We start from the raw sequence: 13,683 nt of genomic DNA, 5'->3' as shown, positions 1-13,683 counted from the left end.
CAATTTCTGTTAAAAACACACTGCTTACCTTTCAACAGATGTAAAATTGCCCTCTTGGCTTGGGAAGACTACCTTTTACCTTGCCTTTTGAACACCATTTGCTTTTTCCCTCCCTCCCTCCCTCCCTCCCTCCCTCCCTTCCTTCCTTCCTTCCTTATCTTCATTAGCTTACACTAATTAGAGGTTATATGAGAGGTTTCATTGTTACATCTCCACACATTTACACTGTATTGCAACCAGTCTTGCCTCCTTTATTCCAGTCCTTGCCTCCTTCCCCACAAAAAATAGGATTCCCAGTAGGGTTCCTTGTTTCATTTTCATAGTTGCAAATAATGTTTTAACAATATTCAGCTTCTTTTGTCCTCCACAACCCCCTCCCACCATTTGCTTTTTAGGAGGCATATTTTCACAAAATTATGAGCAGATGGACACACAATTTACATATAACTTACTGTAAGTTGAGACAGAGAGGTTCTCATTGTCATTGAGTTGCTAGTGCATGATTGAAAGTTAAAACATTTGCTTTCAATTAAAAAAGTATCTTGACCACACTTGGTTATAACTGCATGTAACAAATTGCAAATAATGTGGGCGTACTTTATATAGATACACTTTTTTTAAGGTTCCTTAGGATTTGAACTCAGGGCCCCATTAAACAGGGGCTCATCTACTTGGGCTACTCTCCAGCCCTATTTTGTTTCTAATTACTTTTCTCATAGAGTTTTCTGTTTTTGTCTGGGCTTAAGACTGAGATCTTCCTACCTGTGGCCTCCCATGAAGCTAGTTGAGTACCACTACTCCCACTGTTTTTTTGTTTTTGTTTTTGTTTGCTTTTTGGCGAGTGTGATGTACACTCATGTGCCTTTGTGTGTGCGTGAGCGCACATGTGCATGTGCACACACTACTACAATGGTGCTTGAACTTGGCTTCAGCATTGTCCCTGAGCTTTCTTGCCCAAGACTCTGCCACTTCAACTACAGCTCCATCCTGGCTTTTGGTGATTAGTTGGCTTTGGTGGTTAATTGGAAATAAGATTCTCATAGACTTTCCTTGATTGATCTCAGCTTCCTGAGTAGCTAGGATTATAGGGATGAGCCACCAGTGTGCCTAGCTAAGCTTAACCTTTTTTGCAGACTGCCGCTTTGGCCAGCAGAAATTTCCATGCCCACTATGTCTTTCCTTCCAACTCTTAATATTTCCTCGATTACCTGTATTACAATCATTTGTATCCTAAATAGTTAGTAGAGTGGTGAACACAGTAAAGTATAAATTAAGCTGATGTTGAAGACAGTGAGTGTTGGATGCTAATTTTATGTAATTTCTATTGAAACTTTAGCCTCCTTATTGTAGTAATTGTTTTAAGTTTAGTGAACCCTCATATTTGTGAACTTTGTTAAATTCTTAGAACTGTATAGAAGTGTTTCAGGACTTCATTTGATTTTAGAGTCATCATTTTGTTTTACTACCTTGTGAGCATCTCAAATTTGAGAATTTAAATGACAACCCTTAATTCATTACAAACATGTAACTTCCCCTACCTTTTAACACATATACTACTCTTTATTTATTTATATTTATTTATTTTTACTTCACATGAATTGCAGTGACCAGAATTCAAATTCAGTACATAATTGAAAGTTCATAGAAGGGTAGAGAGGGTCAAGGGCAGTGCTTGTACTGTTTTGGCAGTACTGAAGTTTGAACTCGGGGCTTTGTACTCTACCTCTTGAGCCACACTGTCAGCCCTTGGGCTTTAGTTACTTATCAAGCAGGGCCTTGTGTTTATGCTTAGGCCAGCCGGGACCCAGGTGCTCCTCATTAGGCTTCCTGAGTGAGTTAACAGGCACACTGGCATGCCTAGGTGAGGTCTCACAAACTTTTTGCCCAGGCTATCCTCAGATTGTGGTCCTCTAGGTCTTAGCCTCCTGAGTAGCTAGGATTACAAGTCACTAGTCCACCTTGTGTCCCTTTAGAAAAGTTCCTGGTTCTTTGTGGTGTCAGTAGGTAATCTTGCTTTGTATTTTTGTATTTGTGTGTGTGTGTGTGGGGGGGGGGGTGGGTGGGTGGGTGTGGGTGTGGGTGTGAAGGGGGGGCAACAACAAAAACAAGATTTTTTTGTGTTTGTGTGCTGGTCCCCAGGAGGTTGGAGATATGGGGATCTTGGTTCAAAGTCAACTTGTAGAGGCAAGTCCATGAGACTCATCTCCAACGACACACAGTCAGGTAGAAGTGGAGCTGTGGCTCAGTGATAGAGTGGTAGCTTCAAGCACAAACAGCTCAGGGACAGCACCCAGGACCTAAGTTCAAGTCCCAGGATTGACTTAAGAAAATTTTTTGGGGGAAAATGTGTATATTTTGTGTTCTCTGGACAGCAAATGGTGCTTTACATTAGGTTTTGTGATTTTCACGTGTCCTCACTGGCAGCCCTTTCTCAAATTCCTTTGGATCTTCCTTTTTTCTACTAAAATATTCTAGTCCACAAGGTCATCTTAGTCCTTTAGTAATAAGATCTTTTCTCTCGGCTTTAATTCAGCTATCCAATTAATTACTTTTAGATCTTTATCCATTCAGATCTTCATCTTGATCTTCAAACCTTGTATATCTAAACCTGTATTTGCCTGCTTCCCATATCTCTTCTCAGAAGGCTCTGAGCCTTAAATTAAGCATGTTTAAAATTGCATTTGTAATTTCTGCCCTTTCACACCCCCCTCCCCAGTTGAAACACCAAAAGGCCATCTTTAACTCTTCCCCCTTTTTCCCCTGTAACTTTCTAATTGGTTTCTCTGCCTCAAATCCATCTTTACAGTCTTCAGAGTGAATGCTGACCCGAGTTTATAAAATCCTTGGCTTTCCTTCACAAGGCCTATTTGATCTTTTAACTCTGAACTTCTTTTTACTCCCTCTCCCTGTTCCACAAATTGTACGGCCCATTCTTATCAAAGCAAGCAGTCTTGTCAGTTCTCTTGCCCTCCTGTCTTAACCCATTTGATTTGTAGTCAGCCTTATAGGAATGGTGAAACTGACTAGAATAGGGATCTAGAGTTTTGGCAGAAAGCCTTTCAGAGTTGGTGATCTGAGTGGTGTCTTTGCCAGCTGGAGCTTAGAACAAAGAAACCAAACAAACTCTTGGCAGATTCTGAAATACAGCTTTTTGCTTCTTCAGAAATTGTGATTCTAGTCAGTCGATGCAGACTTAGAAATGTATGCAGAATGAATCCAGCAACTATGAGTTGCAATCACTTTTAATGCCTGAGTACTACACTAATTACTGAATTTGTAGTCTGCTCTTTGGAATTATAGTCCAATAGATTTTTGGAGCTGTGAAGACCTTTTTATTTGAGATAATCAAATCCAGTTTCAATTTTATAGATAAGGAAAAGTAAGGTCATATTTCTATTTTGTACTGTAGTTGAACCCCTTAGTTTATAGGTGAAGAGAGCTAAGGTTACATTTCTACTTTTGTGACCTATTTGATTCCATTATATCTGTGCTAGTCATTTCCTTTTTTTAAAAGTATTTCTTATAGTTAATTACTGAGGAATAATAGAACCAGAGTTATACTTAGGATATCAACACACTTTCCTTGGTTTCCTACAAATGAACTGCTTTTGGAATGAGACCAGTGATTATTGGAAGGTCCCTGTGCAAATAATGCAGTTATTCATTTTGCATTTTTTTTGTTTTTTTGTTTTTTGTTTTTTTCCCTGATTCTAGGGCTTTTACTCAGGGCCTGGGCTCTGTTCCTGAGCCTCTCTGTGTTCAAAGCTAGTGCTTTACCACTTGAGCCACAGCACCACTTCTGACTTTTTCTCAGTGGTTTGTTGGAGATAAGAGTCTCACGGAGTTTCCTGCCTTCTAGACTGGCTTTCAACCATGATCCTCAGATCTGAGCTTCCTGAAGGGCTAAGATTACAGGTGTGAGCCAATGATGCCGGCTCCCACTTGCATTTTTTAAATAAGACAAATGATAAGCAAGCTTACAGTAACCAAACTGAGCTTTGAAATTTATTCATTTATGTAAGTAATGGGTGGGCTTATAAAACAATGCTAAAGGGCTCACAGTGAAAAAGTAAGTCCCTGAATCCTGGTTTCTGTTTTTTTCAGAGGCTCCTACTTCTTAGGTATTCTTCCAGAGAAAACCCCCTCCCTATTATCAAGTAACAAGATTCTCAGTCATTGGTAATCATTACTTCTTTATGTCCTGCTCATGAAAATAGTGCTGAGTACATTTGTTGGTACTGACTATGCTTATAATCAATTCTAACTTCAGTTTCTTGAGTGATTTACTAAAAGGAGCTCCTTTTCCCCACTTCTCCCACTCAGTATTTTATGATGTTCATTTTCCAGTAGCAAGGTTGAAGGAATTAGAAAATGGATCCCTGGGGCCTGGGAAGGTGGCTCAGTGGTAGAATGCTTGCTTGCCTCGCATGCACAAGGCCCTGGGTTCGATTTCTCAGCACCACATAAGCAGAAAAAGTCGGAAGTGGTGCTATAGTTCAAGTGGTAGGGCACTCCCCTTGAGCTGAAGAGCTGAGGGACAGCGTCCAGGCCCAGAGTTCAAGCCTCATGACATACATACATACATACATACATACATACATACATACATACATACATACATACATACATACATACATAAATAGCTAAGGTTTATATTTTAAAAGAAAAGAAAAGAAAATGGATCCCTGGCATTCCCTCCCCCCAACTCCACTGTTATCATTTTACTGTGTTTGCATGTCACATGTCCTTAAGTTTGTCCATCTTTCAGTTCATTCAGAACTCTTCCTAAGGATTGCCTGGTTATTCAGACAATCAGGGATAGAATTTCACGGCTTTGCCACGAAGCAGATGGAAGACTAGAAAATGAAAAGATGATGACATGCTCCCTGTTTTAAACTAGGAATACATTTTTCTATTTATTTTTTTTAAAGGTGATGAAGAGTAGTAGGGCATAATAACTCTTTGTATACTAAATTGGCTTAGTGTGCTGGTCAGGACCCTATCCTGTGATGTTTGTGCTCTTATTTCTTCTTGCTACATAGGTCTCCTTTCAGATAAGCACTCTGATTTTAGCAGAGAAATAAGCTATATCATCTCCCTTTTGGGGAAACCATCCAGTTTGTTGAGATGTATACTTTTGTGATCACGCCAAAGAAAAATCTTACTAGTTCTGAGGAGAAACATTGATAACAATTATGTTTGGTATTTAAATTTTTTTCTCTAGTCCAAAGTCATTTAACTGTCTATTATGGCACTCATCATAGAAATGATTCATGAAGACCTTAATGTATTTTTCTCTTAATAACAGATAAACATTTCCCATAATTAAGTGTCATAAAGTAATCTTCTTAAACACATTTGATTTTCCTAAAAGCCAAATTAAAAGATATTTGAGTTTCAAGTAGGAATAGATGTAAATGCAATTTTTATTATCAATGGAGAAAGGGAAGTAAAAGGTAAAACACCTGATGCCCCTGACAGTCCCTTCTTTTCAAAGATGACCAGTGTTAAATTTGTGTATCCTCCCAGCCATTCTATTTCAGCAGTTGAGAATTTCTACGTACCCTGGGATGAACCATATGGAGGGATGGTAGTGTTCCTCGCTGAAGAGTGTGTTAGCAGGGAAAGCTGCTCTCAGCTCATGCCGATTTGGGACAGATAGGGAAAGGGTTGTAGAGACAGTGAAGCCATATTCTGTGTTAACAGAGTAGTTGAGAAAAGACCCATCTAGAGCTCCACTGCCAGTTCTCCTTCCTAAAGGCCCTGGGGGTGGGGGAGGCTGGTAGTTACTACAGTTTTGTTTTTTTTGTTTGTTTGTTTTGTTTTGTTTTTTGGCCAGTCGTGGGGCCTGGGCGCTGTCCCTCAGCTCTTCAGCCCAAGGCTAACCCTCTACCGCTAGAGCCATAGTGCCACTTCTGGCTTTTTCTGCTTATGTGTTGCTGAGGAATTAAACCCAGGGTCTCATGCATGCAAGGCAAGCGCTCTACCACTGAGTCACCTTCCCAGTCCAATTACTGTCCGATTACTGCAGTATTTTTATCATGTGTATTTAGGGGAACTATTGATGTTTAGCAGAGTTCTTCATCATGGCCTCACATTGACAGAGGACTTTTTAAATGCACTGAGTCTTGGTCAGTTTTTGCTAAAAAACAAACAGCCTTCTTTCCTGCTGAGGTCTCATTAAAGAGAGGTTTTGCCGCACTTGATTGGAAGATTGAAACAAAGTGCTGGGTAAGGTTGGCAGTTCTTATCTTTGGGAGTGAATAGAGATCCTTTCTCCTCTTATTCATCTAGCAGGAAAGTTAATCTAGTTCCTTTGAATTTAGGAAAGCAGGCTTTCTTTATAGGGGTTCATTTTCTAAAGTGGCATTAATCTTCAGTTAAAGTTGCTGTGGGAAAGGAGAAATGGGCCCACAGCACCTTGATGGGCATATTCTCCTGATGCTGCTTGACAGCGCCATAACAGACAGCAGATCCTAGTTACTGTGAAGCAGCATTTGTAACACAGGCCGGGAGGGGTCTCCCAGAATGCGGCGCTCAGCACTCTCTCCTCTCACTATCTTTTCATTACTCTGGAAAATCTTTTTAGAAAAGACTTACGTACAAATATATACATTTTAGGAGCCCTGATTTCATAAAACGGGACATAAAGAAAAAGTGAATTACTTAAAAGCCCCCAAGAACATTTAACCCAATTTAAAAGGTGTTTATTAGGAATTTTATCATGTTCATCCTTTGGATGATAATTTATTTTTCTCAGGAGATGACACTGTAAACTGATTTGGAAGGATTTTTATTGGCGCTTATATTGCTCTATTTCATGGAGTGTCTTAGGAAAATTGGAGACTGTGACTCTTTTTTTTTTTTTTTTTGGGTCCGGTCATGGGGCCTGAACTCTGGGCCTGGGTGCTGACCCTCAGCTCTTCAGCTCAATGCTAGCGCTCTACCACTTGAGCCACAGCACCACTTCCAGCTTTTTTCTTTTTGCTTATGTGGTGCTGAGGAATCGAACCCAGGGCCTCATGCATGCAAGGCAAGCACTCTACCACTGAGCCACCTTCCCAGCCCCCTGTGACTCATTTTTTTAATTCCTTTTTTTCGCGCGCGCGCGCGCGCGCGCGTGTGTGTGTGTGTGTGTGTGTGTGTGTGTGTGTGTGTGTGTGTGATGTAGAATAGCCATTTACCCCCTTTATAGTTTTAATTCCTTTTTTTCGTGTGTGTGTGTGTGTGTGTGTGTGTGTGTGATGTAGAAAAGCCATTTACCCCCTTTATAGTTATAAATACTGGTGAGAAAATAGTTCTGTAGTGAAACTGTAATGAGGTGGGGCAGTAGTATTTCATTGTGACATTAAAGCAATTATTGACCAAAGCTCTTAGATGTTTTCATCTCTTGTCCTGCAACATATATATTTATAATTACTGAGTTCAGAGCTATATTTGCTTCATTATGCAAAGCAAAGTTAAATAACTTTGCTTTTAAACATCCAGACTGCTCAAAGTTTTATTTTCTATCTGATGTTAAGTATAAAGTTGACAGATTAGCTCAAACTCTGATCTCAGCTAGCAAAAAATGAATGTAGAGTAGCATCTGTCCAGATTAAGTTAAAAACAAAGGAAGTTCCTGTGTGCAGTTTCCTGACTCTTAAAAGCAAACAAAAAGCCTTCAGTAACAGGTCCTCTCAGAGTGTCTTTAATATTAGTAGTGTGGATTTTGGTATTTTATTGTGCTGAATTATTTGCTGGATTTTTTTTTTTTACTTTATTAGTAAACATTTTCTTACAAGGTAAATGACTTGTTTTTTTCTTTCTTTATCAGAGCACAGCAATGGAGGAAACAGCTATATGGGAACAACACACAGTGACACTTCACAGGGTGAGTTCTGTTGCAGTAAATAATCTGTGTTATAACTCAGGATACTAGCAGCTTTCAGAAACAATAGAGGAAAGCCAGATGTCAGGAAGCTAAAAGAAAGGGGAAAATGTTTCTATAGTCTTTTGTTTAAAATTAGATTTGCAATAAATTCTTTATTAAGGTCAAAAGGGAAGCATAATTACTTTTTCATATATCCTTTTGGTGGTTATATATATTTGCTGTTTTTAATCCCTGACTTAAGAAAATAATTTATTCTTAAAGTTTCGAATGATCAGATAAATGGCTGTACATTAAATTATAAACTGCTTCAAGCCTTCTGTTATTGCACGTTAATATTTTATAGGCTTCAGATTTAAAATTGAACTATGTTGGATATAGAATGTAGTCTTGAAAGATACTTGTTCATTTGAAAAATGTAAACCCAAGCTCTCGCCCGTACATTAGCAGATGGGTAGAAGGAGATGAATAAGAGCTCTGAAGTGAGACCATCCTGGATTTGAATCCTAGTTTGTCTGCTTTTCTATTGCTTTAGAAATGGGAAAGTGATTCAACTGCCTTGTAAAAACTGTTTTTTACATGTTTAAAGTGAAAACATCATGCACTGATTTCAAGCCCTAATTCATGCTTTTACCAGTTCATCATGTGCCTCCCCAGATTCTCTCCGTTTTTCCTTTTGAGGCCAGCTCATTCTCTGCCTCTTGGAGAATGTATAGAAACGAGAGGATATTTAAATGTAAATCATATGCTTTACAGCTTTACCAGCTATATCTGTTATTAGGAACTTGGAGGGGGAAATAATCTTCCTAGATTCTGACCCTAATTATGAGTTAAACAATCTTCACATAATAGATAAAGTGGGCTAAATTAATTATTAAAAAATAATGATTTCAGGTCATGTATAGTTGACTTATGGGTCACCAAGTGGTGAAAAAAATCATTGAATAATTTATAAAGCTGAAATATAGTCTCCCATTGTTTAAAACGTGCCGTGAGGCAGCATATTTAAATAAGATGTGTGTAATTAAGTATAAAGAATACCATATGACTTACAATTGTGAGATATAATGATTTAATATCATTTTATTGTATTACATTTAGTATTTGTAATACTTCAGGGGCTTGATGGTATAATTTACATATTTGTATACAGTAAATTCATCTAGTGTATTTTAAATTACAATAAATTCATATTTACCTGGTTTTGAGCTTGGACAAGCAGTCACATAACCAATGCAACAATTTTATAGAACAACTCCATCACCTTAAAGCTTTCCCTTTTACCCATTTGTAGTCCTCCCAGCCCCCATACTTAACCTCATACTTAACCTCTTATCTGTTGTCTATTCTTATACTTTGGTCTTTTCCAGGGTGTCATAGAAATTGATTCAAACAATATGTAGCCAGTTGAGACTGGCTTCCTGTGTTTAGACTAAGAGTTTGAGATTTCTCTATGATGATGCTTGTAATGGTTGGATCAGTAGCTCCCTCAGTGGTACATTTAGGTTTGTTTGACAGTCTGGTTGTTTGTTTTGGCTACTAAGGATTGGATTTAGGGCCTCATCCTTGTCGGGCAGGCACTCTACCACTTGAGCCATGCCTTCGCCTTTTTCCATTGGTATTTTTGAGCTAGGATCTCACTTTATGTCTGGCCTAACTCCCACTCCCACTTTGTTGAAAAGATTATCCTTTCTTCCTTTAACTGCTTCTACCTTTATCATAAATAAATTGTATGTATCTCTGTCTGGACTCATCAGAGTCTACCTATTCAAGCTTTTAAAAAATGTTTGTGGTCCTATAGATTAAACCAAGCATCTTTTTTTTTTTTTTTTTTTTTTTTTGGGTCCGGTCGTGGGGCCTGAACTCTGGGCCTGGGCGCTGTCCCTCAGCTCTTCAGCTCAAGGCTAGCGCTCTACCACTTGCCAAAGCGCCACTTCTGGCTTTTTTCTTTTTGCTTATGTGGTCCTGGGGAATCTAACCCAGGGCCTCATGCATGCAAGGCAAGCGCTCTACCACTGAGCCACCTTCCCAGCCAAAACCAAGAATCTTAAATGTTAGGCAGACACTGTCTTACTTAGTTATACCTAATCCTTGCTGTAGCTTTATAGTAAGTAGAGCAATATGATAAGGTGAATCCTGCATATTTTTTATTTTTTAATAATTGTTTTAGCTATTGTAACTCCCTGGCCTTCGAATGTTTGTGTGTATAGGTATGTTGTATGTGTGCATTTTTGGGGTATGGGAGAATGATGCTCGTCCTGGAGCTTCAACTTAGCCTGGGCATTTTTTTTGTTGGAAGGCTAGCGCTCTATCATATGAACCACAGTTCCACTTCTGGCCTTTAATGCTTAATTGGAGGCAAGAATCTCCAGACTTTCTGCCTGGACTGGCTTAGAGCCGCCATCCTTAGATCTCAGCCTCCTGAGTAGCTAGGATTACAGGCGTGAGTCACTAGCACCTGGTGCATTTACACAGTCAACAAGAGTTATAGCCAGTCTTAAAGCTATGAGTGTGGTATATTCTTCGCAGTCTTGATTGTTTTCATCACTGCTTTGTAGTTTCAGGTATACAGATCCTGCACACATTTTGTTAGGCTTATAGTTAAGTATCTTTTTTTTATGCTATAAAATTACGGTTTGTTTGTTTTTTTACTATAAACATGTAGAAATACAATTTTTAATGGCTTTGCAGCCAACTTCTTTACGCTTACTAATTATTCTAGGAGTTATTTGTTATTTTCCTGTCTTGGCAGTCATGTGATCTGTGGACAGAGGCAGTTTATTTCTTCCTTCCCAATCTGTGCGCTGTTTTTCCCTCTTTCCTCCTTGTAGTTGGAGGCCTTCAATGATGAGCAGACACATTTGCCTTACTCCTAATATTGGGTGAAAGCATATAGCTTTTCTTCTTTGTAGACTTGGTAAATTGTACAGCTTTGCATTTCTAAGACAAATCGTATTTGTGATGTATTATCTGTTTTATACATTGTTGTTGGATTGATTTGCCAATGCTATGTGAACATGTTTGTTTCAATGTTAGTGAGATAGGGCTGGGAAGGTGGCTCAGTGGTAGAGTGCTTGCCTTGCATGCATGAGGCCCAGGGTTTGATTCCTCAGCACCACATAAGCAGGGGGGGGGGAAAGCTGGAAGTGGCACTGTGGCTCAAATGGTAGAGCACTCACCTTGAGCTGAAGAGCTGAGGGACAGGGCCCAGGCCCAGAGTTCAGGCCCCACAACCAGACCCCCCACCCCCCCCAAAAAAATGTTAGATATAAATGGACATGACCTTTTTTTCTTGTACTGTTTTTTATCTTTTGGTACCAGGGAAAGCTGTTAAAATAAGGAGATGAGGAAGTATGCCTTCCTCTATGGCTTTTGGTGAAATTCAAATCAGTTGATGCTAGTTTTTCCTTTAAGTGAATCACTTGGAGAGAGAGCTTCACCTTGTGCTTGGGCCAGACTAGAGGTTGATTCTTTTGTTAGTACTTCCCTTTTGTCACTGGCATGACTGGCAGATGCCACTGTGCCCAGTCATTGCAGTGGAGACTGGAGTCTTCCAAACTCTTAATGCCCCAGCTGGTCCCAAACCAGTAGCCTCTCTCCTTTGCTTTAGTAGCTAGGATTACACGTTTAAGCTACCGTGTCCTACTTTAGTTTTTGAATAGGGTCAGAGGTTGTTTTTTTTCTGGAGTTGGCCTGGACCATGTTCCTCCTAAATAAGTTTCCTACTACATAGCTGGGATGATAGGCACATACTACCAGGCCCATCTTACTGATTGAGATGGAGGTCTCACTAACTTTTTGGCCAAATTGGCCTCTACCTCCCAGTATTTGGGATTAAAGGTGTGAGCCACTTTCCCAGATTTATTCTTGATTTTGGTAATTTGGGTCTTTTATTTCTTGATTAGTCTAGCTAATGGTTTTATAACATTGCGGTGTTTTGGGGGTTTTTTTGAAATAATTTTTGTTGATAATCTTTTGATATTCTTTTCTGATTCTGTTTGATTACAATATCTACTCATTTTAATATTTCCATCTTTTTGTTACATTGCAATTAAATTGCTCTTCTTTTCTCTAGTTTCTTTAGGTAGAGCTAGATAATTCATTGGAAGCCAGAGGTCTAATTTCTATTATCAGAGTACATTTCCTTTTCCTAATAGGTTTTTAGTTATTAAATAATAAGATACTCATAATTGCCTAGAAGTATGTTTTCCTTATTTTGTTTGGTTCTGTTAGGAATCCAGGTTCAGAGAAACAACCATGTGTGTTTACTACAGATCTTCTCTCTCATTAGCCTAAGGGAAAGAGATGCTGAATATAAAGCAAACTGTTGGATTATTCTGTACAGTGTTGAAAGTCTCAGTGTTGGTAGTGCTCAGGCAGATCTGAAAACTGGGCTTTGCTGTCTGTAGGGGATAGGGTCATGAGGTGCTAAGTACAAAGAAGAGCAATCTGTAACTGGAGTTCTTTGGTTTTCAGTGTATTAATTTGTGTGTTCCCTCTGGCTACATCAGAGAGAGGTTGTGGCAAAATGGAAGTTCTCAATAACAATCCCTCTAGAGGGCTGGCGTTTTTTTTTTCTCCTCCCCTTGATACTTTAGGGACTTTTTGGTGACATACTTTTCATATAGTATTATGTACAGTAAATTCATACAACATGTAGCAAACTACAGTGAGTTCATATTTACCCAGTGTCATTTGTATTCATTTCATTTTACTTAGTTATTTTATGTGTGTATGCTGGTATTGAGGCTGAACATAGGGCCGGGCATTGTCCCTTAGCATTTTCGCTCAAAGCTCTTTACCTCTTCTTCCAGCTAAGTTTGAAGAGCCTCATCGACTTTTTTTTTTGCCAGAGCTGGCTTGGAACTATGATCCTCAGATCTCAGCCTCCTCAGTAGCTTGGTTTACAAGCCTGAACCACCAACTTTCAGGTTTTTTTCTTTTGTTCTTTTTGGTTGGTCATGGGGCTTGAATTCAGGGCCTGTGTGCTGTCCCTGATCTCTTTCACTGAAGCCTAGCACCATACCACTTTCAGCCTCAGCTCCACTTCAGATTTTTCTGGTGGTTATTTGGAGATAGGAGTCTTAGACTTTCCTGCCTGGGCTGTCTTTGAACTGTTTTCCTCAGCTCTTAGCCTCCTAGGATTACAGGTGTGAGTAGCTAGGATTACAGGCGTGAGCCATCAGAACCTGGCTTTTTTATTTTGTACTGGAATTTAAACTTAGGGCTTTGTGCTTCTTACAGTGCTCTACCATTTGAGCCACGCCTCTGTTTCTTTGTCTTATTATTTGAATACAGTCTCACATTTATGACCAGGCCAGCTTGGACTATGATCCTTCTCATTGTATAAGCTAGCTAACACATAGCTAGGATGACAGGTATTCACAACTATGCCCCGCTTTTGGTTGAGATGGGGGTCTCATAAATTTAACTGGACTGACATTGGACTATGATCCTCTTAATCTGAGCCTCCCAAGTAGCTAGGATTACAGATATTAGCTACCCAGGCCTGACTCAATGGAAACTGAGAGACGTTTACCAGATTACCAGTTTGCCAGACTTTGTTGTCCAAGGTTGTGAACGAGACTTTCAAATACAGTCCTTTGGCATTCCAAGTTGATTATAGACTTTTTTTTTCAGAATAAAATTGAGACTTGCCAGATTACCAGTTTGCCAGACTTTGTTGTCTGAGGTTAAGAGCAGTACTTTCAAATATAGTCCTCTAGCATTCCAAGTTGCTCAGAGACTAATTTTTTTCAGAATAAAATTTAGACTATCTAGAGCAGGGCAGCAAATGCTTTCTATAAAAAGGC

At 39.3% G+C, this 13,683-nt stretch overlaps 1 protein-coding gene across 8 annotated transcripts in view; it reads left to right on the top strand.

Annotated features, from left to right (window-relative positions):
• The window catches only part of Tjp1 (tight junction protein 1), a 188,219-nt gene that overhangs the window by 120,933 nt on the left and 53,603 nt on the right, over positions 1-13,683 (top strand). For all 8 annotated transcript variants that reach the window (XM_070043126.1, XM_070043125.1, XM_070043122.1 and 5 more), the window contains one exon: positions 7,817-7,873. In XM_070043126.1, coding sequence (XP_069899227.1) covers positions 7,817-7,873 — 57 coding nt within the window. The remainder of the gene's footprint in view (positions 1-7,816; positions 7,874-13,683) is intronic.

The sequence above is a fragment of the Dipodomys merriami genome, unplaced genomic scaffold (assembly GCF_024711535.1).
Source record: "Dipodomys merriami isolate MVZ:Mamm:240054 unplaced genomic scaffold, mDipMer1.0.p SCAF_33, whole genome shotgun sequence".
Taxonomy (NCBI): Eukaryota; Metazoa; Chordata; class Mammalia; order Rodentia; family Heteromyidae; genus Dipodomys; species Dipodomys merriami.
The sequence above is the reverse complement of the archived record's forward strand: the minus strand, read 5'-3'. Positions and strand labels throughout refer to the sequence as shown.